Here is a 20,293-nt window from a genome sequence, read left to right on the forward strand (position 1 = left end):
AAAAATAATAACAAAATGCAGCAACAATTGGATTTTAAAAACTTTGAACTTTATGGAAGATAATAAAACTAATTAAACATTAAGAAAACAGCATGGCAGCATGTATTAAGCATGAAGGAGTTTTAATCCGGGCTGTTAAGACAAGGCGGTTAGATATTTTTATTAGGTTAGACCACAAAAATATGGATACAACTAAATTAAACAAAATCAGAGCCTTTTTTGAAGAAAAAAATTTTAAGCTACAATATTTTAATTAAATCAGAGGTCGTCCACCTTTCCTCATTTGTCCACATAAAGGTCATACCACATAAATATCATAAAGGCCTCGGAGGTTTAAGCGTTTTTTTACAACTATTAATCAGGAGAGGACATATAGAATTATTTTGCGTTTGAAAATGGGTCTAATAATATTTTAAAAAGGCGGTAAATCGTTGAAAAATATCTGTTTTGTTTGGAGTCCACACAGCGTCATCCAAAATCACAATGAAAAGGTGTAATAAAAAACGCTGTAAGTATAATGGTTAATTTAGTAATTTGAATACGGCTGTTAATTCTTGATGTTATGTTGACAAATGAAATTCGTGCGAGGCGCTATTGTCGAAATGTCGTTTGTTGATAGTTGCAGGGCGCCGTAGGACTAAAAAGACACTCACAAACAGGGCCGTGGAGTCGGTAAAAGTCCGACTACGGCCAAAAAATTAACCCGATTCCGACTCCCGAGCCCCGAGTCCGACTCCGGTTCAATGTTAGATTTCCGAGTTACTGAATAAGGTGGATATTCAGCAATCCACACGTAGGGCTGTAATATATTTTAAGGACTCGCAATGCATGGTTGGAAAATATCCACCTATGCTATTTCGCCTTTACAATTTACAGTTGGCGGCAATATCAGTTTCAAAATTTTGTACTGCGCATGCGCACGTCGGACTCAGGACTGCGGAGTCGTACTCGAGTTTTACTAAATGCAGAACAAAGTTGTACCGAATTTTTTTTCATTTCATTGTTAAATTGCCATAAAATATGGCAAATGGTTTCGGGCTCAGTTTGCAAAAGAGTTGGCTGTCCGGATGATTTACCTTGGCGGCCGTAGGTTGCCGACCCCCGAATTAAGTGCTAAGATGTAAAACTGAAATAAAAACATATCTAGCGAAATATGAATAGGGAAAAATAGCCGAACAACGGCATTTTTGGAAAAGGTAGTGGCGGTTTGAGCTGTACTCTTACACTGAAAATAGGGATATACGCGATGTTCATATATCTAAAGAAATATTAATACAATAATATATCGGAAAAGTAACAGCATTATTAGAAAAATAGTAACGCATTCAGCTGGACTGTAAAGATAGATAGGATTCTAATTGACCCAATAAAATACGGATATAGTCAGATTTAAAAAGAGTCACAGCATTTTGTGAAGAATTTCAGCTGCACTGTTTAAATTAGATTTACAAGGTAAGACATAACATACCTAACGAATTATGAATATAAAAAGATAGATAAATAACAAGTATATTTAGATAATTTTAAGCTGCATCGTTTAATTATATGTCACAAGGTAGGAAGGGTAGGCGCTGGCGTCTTTGAAGACAACAAAGATATTTGGATTCGCCGTGTTATTGACAACACTGTCATAAGGAAAGCTATTATGCTGCATGGGGGCGAAATACATGGCATTTGTGCCGCGGGTGTATTCCCCAGTTATTACTTCGGCCAGGAACATATGTCTTGGACTTCCTTTGGCGTATCTGTTCGAATATTGGGCAGTTGTTGCGAAGTAAACGCCCCTTCCATATAGGACTCCTTGAAACAAGAAAAATGCGCAGTGATAGCCTAAAGTCGGTGGTTAAGTGGTCGCGTTTTCCCAGGGGCGTGTGTTCGAACCTTGCCAATGCTTTATGCTAGTAGGTTAATATGCAGTCAATATGTCATCGACTGAAGCAGCTTACATTGTTGAATGTATTTCGAAATTAGTCCCGAGCAAGATTACTACGAAACTTGACAAAACTACAAAACAAATAAAGACAAGATTTCCATTAAATAAGTTGTTCGAACTTTAGTATTTGTAACTTTCTTGTTTTGATTACAATAGACCAATAAAAGATTTAACAAAATAACTAAGCAGCATAGAAGGAGTTATAACCGCTTTTCATATAAGAACATCTAAAAAAACACAAAAGAAAGAGTCGTGAACAAAAGTTTTAAAATAATCCTTTGCATTTTCGATAAACAGCATCACAACTTCAATAAAATACTTTATGCTCAATCTGTTAGTACAAGCAACTTCAATTGAAGGGGATTCACAGTACCATATCATTATCCAATGAAACATGAATCCCCTTCAATTAAAGTTGCTTGAACTAACCAATTAAGCAAGCATTGACGCATGGTTGTTTCTCGACTCGTTCCCTTCTGAGCCTGCATAGCTCAGTTGGTAGAGCGACGGTCCCGGCTTGACCGGAGGTCGTGAGTTCGAACCTCACTGCAGGCTAGTTATTTTTCTAGTATGCTGTGCTTACATCATTGATCGACAGATTCGGTGAAGAGTCTGCAATGGCTTTCGTATACATTAAAAACTGCAATTAATTACAACAATTACAATTTTCGGCATTAAAACTTCAAATTTTTCAAAATCAATGTATTAAGCAAAATTTTAGCAAATTACAATTACAATTACACAAAATAAAAATGCTTCAATTACATTACAATTATATTAAAACGTGTAATTAATTACATCAATTACAACTACAAATGACAGTTCATTCAACTCAGATCAAATCTGCAATGTAACTCGACCCACCGTTAATGCCAGCACGGCCTCTGTCGAAGTAGCCTTTGCAAATGCTGTCGCAAGTTGAGCCTGCAGTGCCGTGGAATATTTTTCTTGTCACCGGCTTACTTGAGCCTTCGGCAGCCAAACGGTTGGCAACGCTGGTCTTTTCGGCGTGGAACTGCTTGTAAAGCGTCGGATTTTGAACACGCTCGATCTACAGGTTAAATAAATATCGTAGGAATAAAAAACGACCCTGCGGTGACCAAAGTAAAGGTTATAGACTCTTGTTTATCAATTTAAATTAAACCAACACACTTTGTACAATTCAACTAAACAATTTGTACAACTCAATCAACACATATCATATTATAAACCAACACACTTTGTACAATTCAACCAACCAATTTGAACAACTCAATCAACACATTTTATACGATTAACAACACACTTTGTACAATTCAACCAACCAATTTGAACAACTCAATCAATACATTTTATATTATAAACCAACACACTTAGTACAATCCAACCAACCAATTTGAACAACTCAATCAATACATTTTATATTATAAACCAACACACTTTGTACAATCCAACCAACCAATTTGAACAACTCAATCAATACATTTTATATTATAAACCAACACACTTTGTACAATTCAAAAAACCAATTTGAACAACTCAATCAATTCACTCTATATGATTAACAACACACTTTGTACAATTCAACCAACCAATTTGAACAGCTTTATCAACACATATCATATTATAAACCAACACACTTAGTACAATTCAAAAAAACAATTCAAACAACTCAATCAATACATTTTATATTATAAACCAACACACTTTGTACAATTCAAAAAACCAATTTGAACAACTCAATCAATTCACTCTATATGATTAACAACACACTTTGTACAATCCAACCAACCAATTTGAACAACTTAATCAACACATTTTATACGATTAACAACACACTTTGTACAATTCAACCAACCAATTTGAACAACTTAATCAACACATTTTATACGATTAACCAGCACCCTTTGAACAATTCAACCAACCAATTTGAACAACTCAATCAACCAATTTGAACAACTCAATCAGCCAATTTGAACAACTCAATCAACACATATCATATGATAAAACAACACACTTAGTACAATTCATACCATTCAACAAGAACTCCTCACGCACTTGGTGCAATTTAATCAACACATTTTGAACAGTTTAAAGAACACTCATTGTGAGATTTAATCAACCAGCTTGTAAAATTTTACTTTTACACGAAAAAAGAGCGCACCCGAGTAAACCGTATTCAGGCATTTTTTTAAATGAATATATATTTTCCTTTCCCTGATGACTTGTTATTATCGAATGTCACGTCGGTTGCCTTTTCCGCGCAACGCTGGTATACATTAGACCTTTCAGAAAGTCGTAGTTTTCTTCTTATAGCATGTTTTGTTTTTAAACTTTTTACTTAATCTATACTGATTTTCTATGTTTTAGACTTTTTTATTAATTCCATTTTTACTTTGCCATTTATATGTAATTTACTTTAGTTATAGGAACTGACGATGCCAGTATAGGTGAAATGTATACTTCTTTAAAAAATGTCTGATCTTAGTTTTACTCGGGTTTTTTAAACTGTAAGTTTTACTGTTTATTTCGATAATTTTTGCAACCAATAAAAAAAACAAAAAACGATCGGTTTAAATGCAAATGCCCCCTAACTAGGTCAACAAAGAAAAACTATTTTAAAGCACCCAAAGTATGGTAGTGCCTAGAATATGGTCGGAAGGTAAGCCTTATTTTGCTTATCAGAAGAACAAAAACAGTCAATATTTATTCGTTATTAACCTCACTGAATTACGAACAAAAAAATTTTTGTTATCCTATTTTTATGTTAAATATTACCGTTACAACGTTGATTTGAAGTGTTTGGTTGAATAAAGACATCACATGTTGATATTCGGGTGAATTTGGAGCAAGTACTACTTTCTTCCAGGGCTGTCCACCCATATCCTCCCAGTCTGTTGGAATCACTGAACAGCAAAGGGATAAATTTATGTTACAACTACAATACCCGCTCCAGTAACTGGCTAAATGAAATCAAAAATATTTATCGTTTGGTTATGACTCATTTTTTTTTCAGGTGACACAAATGATTTGTAACATTTCAATCGTTGTACAACAAAAAATTGTGGTTAAAATATATTTCGAGACTTACTAACTTTAGTATATCATGCCCCAAGGGTTAAAGCATCATAGTTACCATCCACACTCGACGAATTGATGACCCTCTCCACTTTCGCAACAGCTCCGTTGTTGGCACACTTTTGCTTCATGGTGCTGAAGTCGACAAGATACTTGCGCTTTTGTCCCTTCACAACCGCCTCGATGTGTTTTGATCCTTTGTCGTTTTTCTGGCGACAATTACAGTAAAAAGGTAATATTTGTGTTGCGGTACAAGGAAAGATACTTAACCATGCGTGTACAACAACTGTGATCAAGCTTTTACGCAACTCTTTATTGAAGACCTAAATGTAATAATCTGGACTCGTTTTGTGATGTACGAGCTCAAATACGATATTGGCAATACGTTTCTTTCGAAGGTCACATTTGCGAAACTTTTTTTAGTTGCGACCCCTGTACCACTGTGAGAAAATATATGAAAATGTTGTTTTCTTGAAAGTGTGCTGTGAATATTTTAAATTTCTTTGCTGTGCCTAAGCTAAAAATGTAAGAATAACTGATGAAAGGTGTAAAATAATGTAAATATTAAGTAAAGACTTAACAATCTACAATAAAACCGGCACTGAAAGTAATATTCTTGTATACCAGCCAAGTTGCTTACATGAGAAGATGGTACTGCCTTAGTGCCGCAGATATCTCAGTTCAGAAGGTTATATTTTGCCAATGATAATTGACAAGTAAGACTTTACTTTTAAGACATGTATGTTCAAAAACAAATTAGCACGTGGTATATTGCGTTTTTTGAAATGCTATAATGCGTAAGTATACGAAGTGTTTCCGGATTGACTTAAGTCTTTTAAACAAGGTTGCTTGATTTGACAGAAGTCAATTTGATAAATGACTTGACTTAAGTGCACTAAAATTACTGTTTTTTTTTTAATTGGCTTTAGTGGATTGGGCGAAATTACTTGTTTTGACTTAAGTCAATCTGACAAATGACTTAACTTAAGTGCCCTTTAATTACTGTGTTCAAATGACTTGACTTTTATAAACACTTGAATTTTAAAATGACGTGACTGGAAGTTTTTAAATTGCTTTATTGAACACATTTCAGCAAAATTGGGGTTTATTTATGTCAAATAATCTAAAAATCTTTGCTTTTTAGGCACCTTATAAGCTGTCTCCAGCTCGTGGTTCGCGAACAGGTCGAAGTCGTTCATTTGATCAGTGGCAGAGTCCTTGTACTTCCAAGTCACGTATTCAGCGCTTATCAACACTTCTTTGTAGAGGTTTATCAGTTCAACGACATCGTTGTAAGCTTCCAACACTTCCACTTTGATGCCGCGAAGCGTCCAGGTACTAAAAATGTTTTTTTTTGGGGTATTTTATATATTTATTTTTAAACAACCACAACGATTCTTGAAAAGTCTTCTTGTAAATATATCCCAAACTATTCAAGTATGTCTGGAAGATAGTAGTTGGAGGGTGTAGTAACACGTAGTAAGAATATCAAAGCCCATACAAAAGTAGATCATTTCGAACGTTTCGAATGACTCTTATTTTCAACACAGTTCGAAGACACTTATTATAATACAATTTACATACATATTATATATATATATATACCGCTGAGGCAGAAAAGAAGGAAACAAGGAGAAACACACAATCTAAACGTTCAAAATGCAACCTACTTCTGTATGGGCTTTAATACTCTTACTACCTCTCACTACAGTCCAACCATGCCCCAAATTTGGGTGAATGGTTTTATTTTAACACAAAACTTTAACGTCTTAGTTTGCAAACCAAATTCTTTCATTTTAATTCATCAAAAAAGCAATTTTTTTCAGTGTTGTAACTAAGTCATTTTGAATCGACAAGTCCCAGTCCTTAAGTAAACTCCCAGTCAAAGTCGTCAGTTGTCCAAGTCCAAGTCAAGTCATTATCAGAGCACTAAGCTCGAACGATTGTGGTCAATAACTCAAGCAAAAAGTAATCAAATCCAACATATAACAAGCAAATTGTTAATTGTTTTACCGGTAAAATTTGAGATAAATAGCTCAATTTAAAAATAAAATGCTTTTAAAAAAATTGTAAACCGAAGTCATTTAACTTAATGACTTAAGTCCATTGAAATATTCTATTAAAACGACTTAATTCAGGTCGTTAAAGGAAACAGTGACTCAAGTCAAGACAAGTAATTATCTTAAAAAATCATTATAACAATAATCTTTCCTACTTGACTTTGCTCTTTTCAACTTCCACATTTCGCTTTTTGGCGAGTTCCATGATTATCGTTTCATCGGTTGTTGACAGTTTTTCTATAGTTTCGCTTTCAAAAGTTTTCGAAGTGCTGAGGTCAGCCACCTTTGCATGTAACGCTTGTACGGCCTAAAATAACATTGGAAAGATAAGAAAAATAATTTTAATGTTTGCAACCCAACCGTAAGATTGGGCTGGGGTTGACAAGATACAGTTGTTGCAAAAGTGTAAATGTTTCCCTCAATTTTGAGCATTAAAAGTCTATGTTTGATTGCTTGGTGCTTCTTTTAGGGTTAAATATGTTCTAGAACAGTGGTTCTCAACCGCCGGTCCGCGTCAACTTTCCTGCCGGTCCGCCAAATATATTACAGTATTCAATCTAAACTACAAAATGCAAGATGTTAAAGGCTTGTCCATCAAATTTAGAACTTCGCCGTTACGTAATTTGCAGCATTGTGACGTAACATAGAGTTAATGGTCAACTTTAGACTTTTTTTCGTCACAACGGCGCAAGTGTTGTGACCAACTGTTTAAAACTCGTTCAAGTCTTAAACTTTAAAACCAGTGTACGTGAAAAAACTTATAGAACCATGTATAACACGTCTGACATCAAAAAGACAGCAGCACATTGCTCATTAACTTCAAGCTTCCATTATTTGCTTCTAAGTTGCATACTTTTGTCGTAATTACATTTTGGGTTGATTTTAATTTTTGAAGGTCCACCGGTCCGCAAAATTTGCTTAATTTTACCGTAAGCTAAAAAAGGTTAAGAACCACTGTTCTAGAAAAAAAGTTGGCAGCTATTTTTACCGCGGGCCGCACAAGAAACTTAAAATGTTGTGGCGGGCCGGGTCAAAAAAAGGATCTCAAATAGACGTATGACGTCATATTGTGACACTATAAAACAAATAATCCAAAGAACCTGTTATTACTCTAGGAGTTGTGCACAAATGTGGGGTGCATCTAAAATATACAGGATTGCAAGGATCGCAAGGATCGCTAGGATCGCTCGCAAGGATCGCAAGGATCGCTAGGATCGCTCGCAAGGATCGCTAGGATCGCTTGTAAGGATCGCTAGGATCGCTTGCAAGGATCGCAAGGATCGCTCGCTCGGATCGCTCGCAAGGATCGCAAGGATCGCTAGGATCGCTCGCAAGGATCGCTAGGATCGCTCGCAAGGATCGCTAGGATCGCAAGGATCGCTCGCTCGGATCGCTCGCAAGGATCGCTTGCAAGGATCGCTCGCAAGGATCACTAGGAAAGCTCGCAAGGAACGCAAGGATCGCTCGCAAGGATCGCTCGCTAGGACCGCTAGGATCGCTCGCAAGGATCGCAAGGATCGCTCGCTAAGATCGCTAGGATCGCTCGCAAGGATCGCTCGCTAAGAAGGATCGCAAGGATCGCTCTCTCGGACCCCTCGCAAGGATCGCAAGGATCGCTCGCAAGGATCGCAAGGATCGCTTGCAAGGATCGCTCGCAAGGATCGCAAGGATCGCTAGGATCGCTCGCAAGGATCGCAAGGATCGCTCGCAAGGATCGCTAGGATCGCTTGTAAGGATCGCTCGCAAGGATCGCTTGCAAGGATCGCTCACAGGATCACTAGGATCGCTCGCAAGGATCGCTAGGATCGCTCGCAAGGAACGCAAGGATCGCTCGCAAGGATCGCAAGAATCGCAAGGATCGCTCGCTAGGACCGCTAGGATCGCTTGCAAGGATCGCAAGGATCGCTCGCAAGGATCGCAAGGATCGCAAGGATCGCAAGAATCGCAAGGATCGCAAGGATCGCTAGGATCGCTCGTAAAGATCGCAAGGATCGCTCGCAAGGATCGCAAGGATCGCTAGGATCGCTCGCAAGGATCGCAAGGATCGCTCGCAAGGATCGCAAGGATCGCTAGGATCGCTCGCAAGGATCGCTAGGATCTTTTTACATAGCCTATATTATATGGTTGGAATAGAACCATGTATAACACGTCTGACATCAAAAAGACAGCAGCACATTGCTCATTAACTTCAAGCTTCCATTATTTGCTTTTAAGTTGCATACTTTTGTCGTAATTACATTTTGGGTTGATTTTAATTTTTGAAGGTCCACCGGTCCGCAAAATTTGCTTAATTTTACCGTAAGCTAAAAAAGGTTAAGAACCACTGTTCTAGAAAAAGGGTTGGCAGCTATTTTTACCGCGGGCCGCACAAGAAACTTAAAATGTTGTGGCGGGCCGGGTCAAAAAAAGGATCTCAAATAGACGTATGACGTCATATTGTGACACTATAAAACAAATAATCCAAAGAACCTGTTATTACTCTAGGAGTTGTGCACAAATGTGGGGTGCATCTAAAATATACAGGATTGCAAGGATCGCAAGGATCGCTAGGATCGCTCGCAAGGATCGCAAGGATCGCTAGGATCGCTCGCAAGGATCGCAAGGATCGCTAGGATCGCTTGTAAGGATCGCTAGGATCGCTTGCAAGGATCGCAAGGATCGCTCGCTCGGATCGCTCGCAAGGATCGCAAGGATCGCTAGGATCGCTCGCAAGGATCGCTAGGATCGCTCGCAAGGATCGCTAGGATCGCAAGGATCGCTCGCTCGGATCGCTCGCAAGGATCGCTTGCAAGGATCGCTCGCAAGGATCACTAGGAAAGCTCGCAAGGAACGCAAGGATCGCTCGCAAGGATCGCTCGCTAGGACCGCTAGGATCGCTCGCAAGGATCGCAAGGATCGCTCGCTAAGATCGCTAGGATCGCTCGCAAGGATCGCTCGCTAAGAAGGATCGCAAGGATCGCTCTCTCGGACCCCTCGCAAGGATCGCAAGGATCGCTAGGATCGCTCGCAAGGATCGCAAGGATCGCTTGCAAGGATCGCTCGCAAGGATCGCAAGGATCGCTAGGATCGCTCGCAAGGATCGCAAGGATCGCTCGCAAGGATCGCTAGGATCGCTTGTAAGGATCGCAAGGATCGCTCGCAAGGATCGCTTGCAAGGATCGCTCGCAGGATCACTAGGATCGCTAGGATCGCTCGCAAGGAACGCAAGGATCGCTCGCAAGGATCGCAAGAATCGCAAGGATCGCTCGCTAGGACCGCTAGGATCGCTTGCAAGGATCGCAAGGATCGCTCGCAAGGATCGCAAGGATCGCAAGGATCGCAAGAATCGCAAGGATCGCAAGGATCGCTAGGATCGCTCGTAAAGATCGCAAGGATCGCTCGCAAGGATCGCAAGGATCGCTAGGATCGCTCGCAAGGATCGCTCGCAAGGATCGCAAGGATCGCTAGGATCGCTCGCAAGGATCGCTAGGATCGCTAGGATCTTTTTACATAGCCTATATTATATGGTTGGAAAAAATAGTAAATTGAGCAGGGCCGTTTATTTAGTTATCATTTAAAGCAGTGCTCCGCAACCTTTTTTTCACTTGCGGCACACCAACAAAGCTAAAAATATTCGGCGTCACACTAATGATACTATAAATGGTATTATAGTATCATTGGTCACACCTACGAAATACATGACAAACGACAATAGACAACATAAACGCACCGAAGGCGCCTATAATTTGGCTTTTTACGTCCTATTATTTGCAAGTTTTGTGGTTTTACGCTCTTTCTAAAATATCCTAATACGGCCAAAGGAACACCAGCCATAGAACTGAAATTAGAACAACACCAACGTCAGAATAAAACAAATTTCGGAACTATAATACCTATCGTAATAACATCTAAATCAGAATAAGTCCTAAACCCGTCGGGATGTTAGTTAAAAAAATGTTTTGAAGTTCGCTCTCCGGCGATTGGACGTAACATAGGTTTTAAAAAAGTTTTAACTATGAAGGAAAGTTCATAAATTTACATCTGGATTATTGCCAACTTGCCAAGGTTTTCTGTAAAATTTGCCGGCTAAAAGTTCAAACTTAAAAAACATCACGAAGCACAATTTGTAATTTTATGCCTACTTTTGAATAGCATTATATTGCCCCTTGCTGTTAGAGCGATTATAAGCATGTAGCCAATATAGAACAACTATCCCCAGAGATTTATTGATACAAAAACGAACAATTTTTTTCTTTACAGTAAAGTTCTGTTTTTTAAAACGTAATTATAGGATTGTATTGAAAACTGCTGCGTTATGGGACGTACTCATTCCACTTTTAAACACCTAAAAAAATTGCGCCGGAAGTGTCCATCTTACTTTTCTACACATATTTATAATTTTGTCTGTTTTTAGACGGTGCAAAACGGAAATTACGGTCATAGGAATATTGCTGCCGATAAAGGCTTGCCATCCGAACAACCGTTTTATACGCATTCGACAGTTGGTTCCCAGCCAGAAGACCCGTTTGTTACTGCTATTTTAACGATGCTTGGCAGAAAAGTGGACACCTCTTCCTACCAGCGATCCTTGCGATCCTAGCGATCCTTGCAATCCTTGCAATCCTTGCGATCCTTGCGATCCTTGCAATCCTTGCGATTCTTGCGAGCAATCCTTGCAATCCTTGCGAGCGATCCTAGCGATCCTTGCGATCCTTGCGATCCTTGCAATCCTTGCGATCCTTGTGATTCTAGCGAACCTTGCGAGCGATCCTAGCGATCCTAGCGAGCGATCCTTGCGAGCGATCCTTGCGAGCGATCCTAGCGATCCTTGCGAGCGATTCTAGCGACCCTAGCGAGCGATCCTTGCGATCCTTGCGAGCGATCCTTTTATCCTAGAGATCCTTGCGATCCTAGCGATCCTTGCGAGCGATCCTAGCGATCCTCGCGAGCGATCCTAGCGATCCTCGCGAGCGATCCTAGCGATCCTTGCGAGCGATCCTAGCGATCCTTTCGATCCTTGCAATCCTTGCAATCCTTGCGATCCTTGCGATCCTTGTGATTCTAGCGATCCTTGCGATCCTTGCGAGCGATCCTAGCGATCCTTGCGATCCTTGCGAGCGATCCTAGCGATCCTCGCGAGCGATCCTAGCGATCCTTGCGATCCTTGCAATCTTTGCGATCCCTGCGATCCTTGCGATCCTTGCGAGCGATCCTAGCGATCCTCGCGAGCGATCCTAGCGATCCTTGCGATCCTTGCAATCTTTGCGATCCTTGCGATCCTTGCGATCCTTGCGATCCTTGCGATCCTTGCGAGCGATCCTAGCGATCCTTGCGATCCTTGCAATCCTTGCGATCCTTGTGATTCTAGCGATCCTTGCGAGCGATCCTAGCGATCCTTGCGAGCTATCCTAGCGATCCTTGCGAGCGATCCTAGCGATCCTAGCGAGCGATCCTTGCGAGCGATCCTAGCGAGCGATCCTTGCGATCCTTGCGATCCTTGCGATCCTGTATACTTTAGATGTACCGCAAATGTGCATTTGAAGTCGAATTTAAACAAAAAAATTGGAGCTGTTTGTTTTAAAGTGCAAACTTTAATTGAGGTTTAAATCGGGAGGTGACGCATTGAGCACAGATAAAATATATACATTCCTTGATATGTTGGCATTTATCAAGTTGTGGGGGAGCGTTGACCAAAAACTTTAGGTTAAAATACGTGAAAATATCGGTAAAAAAACTACAATGTTATTTTTTTGCTTTCTAATACTTAAAGTTTCCGATGTGTTATGTGCAGTACACTTTACTTGCGGTACAAGAAAGGGGTCAAAGGTTGATAACTGCTGGTACGGAATGGGTTTAGGATTTAAGCAGTCCGACTTTTTACCTTTTCCACGTTGTCTGGAAATGAACAGAAGAGAATAGTCACGGAATCTGTTGATTGTAGAGTTCTAGGCAGAATTGATGGAGGTTTTGCTCGCGATGTGGACTTTTTGTCATTTCCTTTAAAAGACAGTAAACAAGTTGTTCTTAACAGAACCACTGAGCATACAAAAATACACACGAGTGGGAATGTCCGATACTTTACATTTTATTCCGATACCGATATTTTACACAGAAAGTATCGCGCGACCCGACCGATACCAATGACGTCATTATTATGCTCAAACTAATTAAATATATGAAATTAAAACGTTCAAATGCAATTTTTAGCTTATTCGGACGAATTTTGTTTTATTTAGTAAGAAGTTTAGTTACCTTTGTTTACTAAGGTTACCTCCAATGGTTAATCCACAATTTTTTGATAAATTAACATTTCAAGGTAGAAATCGTGGCATTCTATACAAATCATGGCCAAATTACCTATATTTAGTTAATATCGGATCGGCACCGATACCACTGTTTTGTTGCAAGTAAATACTATTTCTTATTGTGCCTGTTGTCTGTGAAGCAAATAGACAAAGAGTCGTAGTGGCATTCGATGAATTAAGAGTAAACCAGTTATTATAGTGTTGTTGTTTCCGTTGCTAATGCTGTATCGGACGAAGTGCCGATACTACCACTTGGTATCGGGTATCGGCTCCGATCCGATATTATCGGACGAGCACCGATACTACCACTTGGCATCGGGTGTAACGGGCCCGATCCGATATTATCGGACGAGTACCGATACTACCACTTGACATCGGGTATCGGCTCCGATCCCATATTATCGGACGAGCACCGATACTACCACTTGGTATCGGGTATCGGCTCCGATCCGATATTATCGGACGAGTACCGATACTACCACTTGGTATCGGGTGTAACGGGCCCGATCCAATATTATCGGACGAGTACAGATACTTCCACTTGGCATCGGGTATCGGCTCCGATCCAATATTATCGGACGAGTACCGATACTACCACTTGGTATCGGGTATCGGCTCCGATCCGATATTATCGGACGAGTACCGATACTACCACTTGGCATCGGGTATCGGCTCCGATCCGATATTATCGGACGAGTACAGATACTACCACTTGGCATCGGGTATCGGCTCCGATCCGATATTATCGGACGAGTACCGATACTACCACTTGGCATCGGGTATCGGCTCCGATCCGATATTATCGGACAAGTACCGATACTACCACTTGGCATCGGGTATCGGCTCCGATCCGATATTATCGGACGAGTACAGATACTACCACTTGGTATCGGGTGTATCGGCTCCGATCCGATATTATCGGACAAGTACCGATACTACCACTTGGCATCGGGTATCGGCTCCGATCCGATATTATCGGACGAGTACCGATACTACCACTTGGTATCGGGTATCGGCTCCGATCCGATATTATCGGACGAGTACCGATACTACCACTTGGCATCGGGTATCGGCTCCGATCCGATATTATCGGACGACCTTTACTAACTGTGTACATTGTTCGATATAAGTAATGTTGTGATTGGTATCGTATCAGCCTATAGTACTTTTTGCCCAAAATGTTGCTACCGTAAACATAAATTATCGAACAGAACTATTGCTTATTTAACCTGTTGTAAACTTCTTGTAGACATTCGTCACCGCAGCTGCGGCGCTTTTAACGAACCCAGGATTTTGTGGGTTCGGGGTCTTCAATATTTCCTGTTGAATTGTGGCCAACATCGTCGGTTCAAACACGTAGACGTGAATCGTGCGCAGAGTTTGCGGGTTGCTCTGCTCAAACTTGCTGATCGACTTTTGGATGCATTTTCCAACGTCTTTGGGTTGTAGACCGATGTTGCCTGCATGAACAAATGATTTAGTCCGTTAATATTAGTTTTCCATAATAGGGATGTCCGATAATATCGGATCGCAGCCGATACCCGATACCAAATGTAATGATCGGCAATCGTCCGATACCAAGGTGGTACTAAATACTAAATTAACATAGGTATTTTAACCATGATTAGTCGCCCAACGCAGTAATTGCTAAAAGGCATATGCATTAAAAAACGCAGTAGTTTAACAACTGATGGTAATTAAAGGGGCGAATTTACATTTGCATTTAAAACTACAGTAAATGTGGATCTACTAATCTGAGAAAAAATATCCTAGAACGTTTACTATTCTGTTTGTTTGATTTTGAGTAGACATCCCTAGTACAAGACATACTACAGTATGTAATCTTTTGTATATGGCCGTATTTGTCTAATTCTAAATAGAGGAATCCAGAGGCACTGTATAAAGACAAATTGTATTTTATTCTCGACAAGCTTTCGCACATCCGTGCTTCAACAGGTCAAAGTATAAAAAAAAAAAATAAAAATAAAAAAAAAGAATAATTTTTTTTTTATACTTTGACCTGATGAAGCACGGATGTGCTAAAGCTTGTCGAGAATCAAACACAATTTGTCTTTATACAGTGCCACCGGATTCCTCTAGTACAGTATGTATACAATATGTATTTAATAATAACGAATGACATTCACCCTGAAAAAGACGACTTAAATAGATTCTCGAAAATGTTGGTTGACAATTACAGTTACCAGAGGAGCTGTTTTATATTAATATTTATACGCGTGGTATCAACAGTTAATATGTGTATGTGTATTCCATGGCTGGGTTTGATTTAGTAATCTAACTATTTACACCAGTGTTTCGCAACCTTTTTTGGCTTGCGGCACCCTACATAATTTATAAATGGTTTGAGTCCCCCTTGCTCGTATTTTTGTTGAGTGGTGTGTAAAGTTACAATAAACGAGATTGAAACAGCACACTAACTGTGCAACAAGGTTTGAAATATCCTCCTTAATTTTTAGCAGTCTTATCGTACATAAAAAATGTATCAAAAGCAAAAAAATGTATTATCAATACAGCAAAAATTGAAATAGAGCAATGAAATAGACCCTAGGCCTAGAGCAATGCTTCTTAAACTTTTTAGTTTTGTTCACCCCTAGCATCTATCTTCAGATTTCATTCACCCTTGTCTCATGATATGATAAAACTATCTTGTCTATATATATAACAGCACAAAATGACTTAGGTTGTTTCGCAAGCTATGATCCATTTCTGACGGTTCACCTCATTCACCCCTTTTGCTTCGTTCACCCCAGCAAAAATTTTATTCACCCTGGGGTGAACCATCCACCTGATTAAGAAACACTGCCCTAGAGTGCCGAGGCACCCTGGTTGAGAACCACGTATTCCCCGCATGTGTATATCTTACCGGTGCCGACAGGTGGCATAGCCAGCGATCTCATTCCACGTTTTTCGGCTTCCTTAAGCGTTTCAACCAAGCACTTCTCCAGCTGATTGACATCCTTGGGAACGTTGATGTGGAAGATGTGCTTGTACGGCAATTTACCGGCACCGGTTATGCGAAGGGTTGGAGACTGGTACTGGGGGCTGTTAGCGCATTCCTGGGCAATGCTGGGGCCGCCTTTCGCTGTTAGCACCTTACCCACTTGCCCTGCGAAAATAACACGCAAGGTTAACTTTATTTAGCCTTCAAAAACGTTCAGAAAATGCTCCCGATTTAAAAAATGCTCCCTAGTGCAGGGGTTCGCAACCTGGGGGACATGGCCCCCTAGTGGGCCAAGAGCCGTGTTTAAGGGGGGCATGGAAAATTTGAAAAATCATAATAAGATAAAAAGTATTTTAAGTTTGGCCTTACATATCTACATGACAAAGAAGTGACAAAGAAGTATACAAGCCACAATGTGTCATAACACTTTTTTAACATCACATAAACTGAATATTTAATGATTATTGTGTCTTGTGTTAAGATTAACAGTGAGCTTGCTAAACCGCATTTTTATGTAAGTACTTTATGACCTATTTAATTGTGTGATCATTCTATGACTTGCGGTCAAAGGTCACTGAGCACATGGTGCCTTGACATTGTAGTTATCCTTACTGCAGTTGGTGTTACTACCTTGTCGCGGTAGGAGCTCATGTTGTTAGTTACTTGTAAGTGTTTGGCAAGGATGTTTAACTGATTCTGTTTCTGTTTTATTAACATTGTTTTGTATTATTCTATTTGAATAAGGAATCCACTTGTTTAGGCTTTCGCGTGTTTTAATAAATTCCTGTACGTGTACACTGATAAAGACTTCAGTATCGGATCGGATCCATTAGTTTTCATGGTAGCAGAGGATGGTTACAGGAAACCAGTTGTAAACACGAAAAATGGCAACAAGTGCAAAGAGATCTCCACCAAAGTTTAAAGACGACTTGCCTTATTCTGCATGGAAAAACAAGGTACATTGCTGTACTGACGGCCCTATTGTGCGTGTCACATCAACGCAGTAAATGAGTTGGGTGTTGGGACGGACTGTTATGTTTCTATTCTTGCGTTTGCTATACATTGCCGAGTGTTCGTTAATCTTTCTATTCGTTGCAATTCACTTTTTTAACAAAAAAAAATAACAGTGAGTTTGTTAAGATTAACAGTGAGCTTGCTAAACCGCATTTTTATATAAGTACTTTATGACCTATTTAATTGTGTGATCATTCTATGACTTGCGGTCAAAGGTCACTGAGCACATGGTGCCTTGACATTGTAGTTGTCCTTACGGCAGTTGGTGTTACTACCTTGTCGCGGTAGGAGCTCATGTTGTTAGTTACTTGTAAGTGTTTGGCAAGGATGTTTAACTTACTGATTCTGTTTCTGTTTCTGTTTTATTAACATTGTTTTGTATTATTCATTTTGAATAAGGAATCCACTTGTTTAGGCTTTCGCGCGTTTTAATAAATTCCAGTACGTGTACACTGATAAAGACTTCAGTATCGGATCGGATCCATTAGTTTTCATGGTCTTGTATCTATATCATTTTATCACTATGATTACCGGGAATTGTATAAACCAGCTTTTTAATTAAAATGACGTTTCTTGACTTTGTCAAGAGGTTGAAAAAAATAGGGGGCCATTGATTTATCTAAATTTTCCCCTGTCTAGGGTATGGGCTTTCATATTTATTCTGTCTAACTACAACCTTCAGCCATTATCTTAAGATATATTCCAAACTTTCACAAAACACTTCCTACTTCTGTATAGGTCTTTATATTCATTCTAGGTATAAATACAACCTTCAGCCATTATGCCCTAAATGTCTGGTAAACTTTTGACAAGATAAATAAATAAAATACCTCAAAATGAAAACAAGTTATTTTAGAGTAAAATTTCCGTGGCAAAGTCCTGTAGTTGAAACAGCACTACACTTTCGAAACTGAAATATGCCTGACACAAAAGTATAAAATACAAAATCATCAGGTCATTGCCTTTCGCCACTGCTTTACTAAATATTGACGCTCATGTCAAAACTCAAAATCAAAAACGCGAGTACATAGTTCGTTTTTTTGTGCTCACCTGACAATTTGAATTGAGATGTCGAGTTGACGATTACGTCACACCTTGCTGACGTAATGCACCCCATTCTGACGCCGACGTCGATTTGTGAAGTGCTTTGTGGAGCAGCTTGAACTTGGGGCTGCTGGAAATTGTGATTCGGAGCTTGAAATGCCTGCAAGGAAATATGGATGAAATGAAATAATCTCATAAAAATCGGAGCGAATTTGTTAAGATTTATTTACGCTTTTTAAAATTAGATTAGAATTAAAATTACCGAATTCTTGTAAAATAGAGCGAAAACTATAATTTAAAGTAAAAGTGAATTAACTATTTAAAAAAACAACATTTAGTTTTTTTTAACTTGGCTAAAATGTAGTCTCTATAATATTGCGAAAGAAACATGTACGAATTTCAAGTCAAAAAAGTGGGACAACACTAAAATTAAGAGCTAAGAGGGAATAAAGTGCAAATAATCCCACCTTAGGGATGACAACTTTCTTTGGTGGAGATCTTGGTAGAGGTTGCGGTTTCGTTCCTCTAATCCCGTTCAGCGCAGTTTTAAATTCAAGCATCGTCGTTTCGTTGCTCATTTCGACAAAAACAATCTAAACAAAATGATAAATATTAAACTAAGTACAGAACTTAGTAAACCAAAAATCAGTTTGTTTAAAAGTTACATGATAAATATATTTTGTTAAAAGCATCAATCACTATTATTTTAATTATGCAACATCCAAACAAACCGATTTTCAGTTTACTAAGTTCTGTATTTGGTTTAATCTTCATTATTGATGTGCAACCAGAATCGTTTGTTTTTTCCTATCGGATTCAGGCAGATTCTGTTATCCAAAAAAACATTATGATAAATATGATGCAAAGTTGCAAATTTTCTTTAATAAACTAAAAGTTACTGTATTTTTTGCTTCATTAAAGAGAATTTGGCGGGCCGGAAGACTTTTCCCGTGCGCAATTCAAAAGTAAAATCAAAACAGAATAAAAAAATACATTTAGTAAAACCAGTATTCAAAGCAAAGTTAGAATATTTTTTATTAAACTAAAATTAACTGGACTGTTGGTTTCACTAAAGGGACTTTTGGCGGGTCGAAAGATTATTCTCCGTGTCCAATTTACGAATTACAACCAATACACAATAAAAAACATTTAACAAAACTAGTATTTGATTCAAAGTTGCAAATTTCCTGTAAAACCAGCTCAGCGACCTAAAGGACTAAACAAACCTGTTTAAGTGAAGTGTTAGGATTGTACGCAACAAAATCCACAACTGTGTTGACAATGACCGGCACACAGACGTCAGGTTTGCCCCCCAATATACCACAGCTTATGGCAGGAATGGCGAGAGATTTGAGATTGTGGTTCGTCGCTTCATTCAGGCAACTTTTTATCGAGGTTTTCAAGGTCAAACTGCAGTTGGTATCGCGAAGCCATCTAGCGGTAAGAAACGCTCGTTTAGACAGTTTAACAAGAAACAAACAAACGCAGAAATCAATTATTTATGTATTTAGTTGTTTATTTATTTATTTATTTACATTTTAAATATTTAAATAAGTATAGACTTTCTATTAACTGTTGCTACAAGGCAAAATAATAATAATCAAAAACCGGTCCTCTGGTAATTGTAATAGATTTTGAGTGACTATAAGATAAATTTAAGAGACCGCTTCGTTCCCTTAAATACAGAAGTTAATTGCATAACATAAACATTTGGAATAATTATTAGAACGCTGGTTGTACAATGAATGGAAAAAAATGTAAGAAAAGCAACAACACGGTAAATGGTCACATTTTGAGCTGCTCTGGTAAGTATATTTCTTCCTGATAATTTCGGCAATCTATTCAAATCGCCTTCTTCAAGGTGAATGACACCTAACGCTCATAGTAAGTGACGTAACTTGGAATGAAGTAATTCAAAAACGACGGCTTAACAACACAG

The 20,293-nt window shown here is 39.0% G+C and overlaps 2 protein-coding genes and 1 non-coding gene across 3 annotated transcripts in view; 1 reads left to right on the forward strand and 2 right to left on the reverse strand.

Moving 5' to 3' along the window:
- Positions 1-1,537: 1,537 nt before the first annotated feature.
- On the reverse strand, positions 1,538-6,710 carry LOC146131840 (protein mono-ADP-ribosyltransferase PARP14-like). Its single transcript, XM_083397098.1, has 6 exons — positions 6,697-6,710; positions 6,139-6,328; positions 5,049-5,199; positions 4,691-4,818; positions 2,798-2,984; positions 1,538-1,800 (listed from the first exon to the last, which is right to left on the reverse strand). The coding sequence occupies exons 1-6, from the start codon at positions 6,708-6,710 to the stop codon at positions 1,538-1,540; spliced, it is 933 nt and encodes a 310-aa protein (XP_083253224.1).
- On the forward strand, positions 2,414-2,488 carry Trnaa-ggc (transfer RNA alanine (anticodon GGC)). The gene has a single exon. It is a non-coding gene; the product is annotated as a tRNA-Ala (tRNA).
- A 260-nt stretch (positions 6,711-6,970) lies between the features above and the next one.
- The window catches only part of LOC146131842 (uncharacterized), a 41,053-nt gene continuing 27,730 nt past the window's right edge, over positions 6,971-20,293 (reverse strand). Inside the window, exons 26-32 of the mRNA XM_083397099.1 lie at positions 19,581-19,788; positions 18,822-18,947; positions 18,361-18,514; positions 16,219-16,461; positions 14,564-14,794; positions 12,911-13,026; positions 6,971-7,357 (exon numbers count right to left, since the gene is read on the reverse strand). Coding sequence (XP_083253225.1) covers positions 7,202-7,357; positions 12,911-13,026; positions 14,564-14,794; positions 16,219-16,461; positions 18,361-18,514; positions 18,822-18,947; positions 19,581-19,788 — 1,234 coding nt within the window. The 3' untranslated portion in view covers positions 6,971-7,201. The remainder of the gene's footprint in view (positions 7,358-12,910; positions 13,027-14,563; positions 14,795-16,218; positions 16,462-18,360; positions 18,515-18,821; positions 18,948-19,580; positions 19,789-20,293) is intronic.

The sequence above is a fragment of the Ascidiella aspersa genome, chromosome 9 (assembly GCF_963924565.1).
Source record: "Ascidiella aspersa chromosome 9, kaAscAspe10.2, whole genome shotgun sequence".
Taxonomy (NCBI): domain Eukaryota; kingdom Metazoa; phylum Chordata; class Ascidiacea; order Phlebobranchia; family Ascidiidae; genus Ascidiella; species Ascidiella aspersa.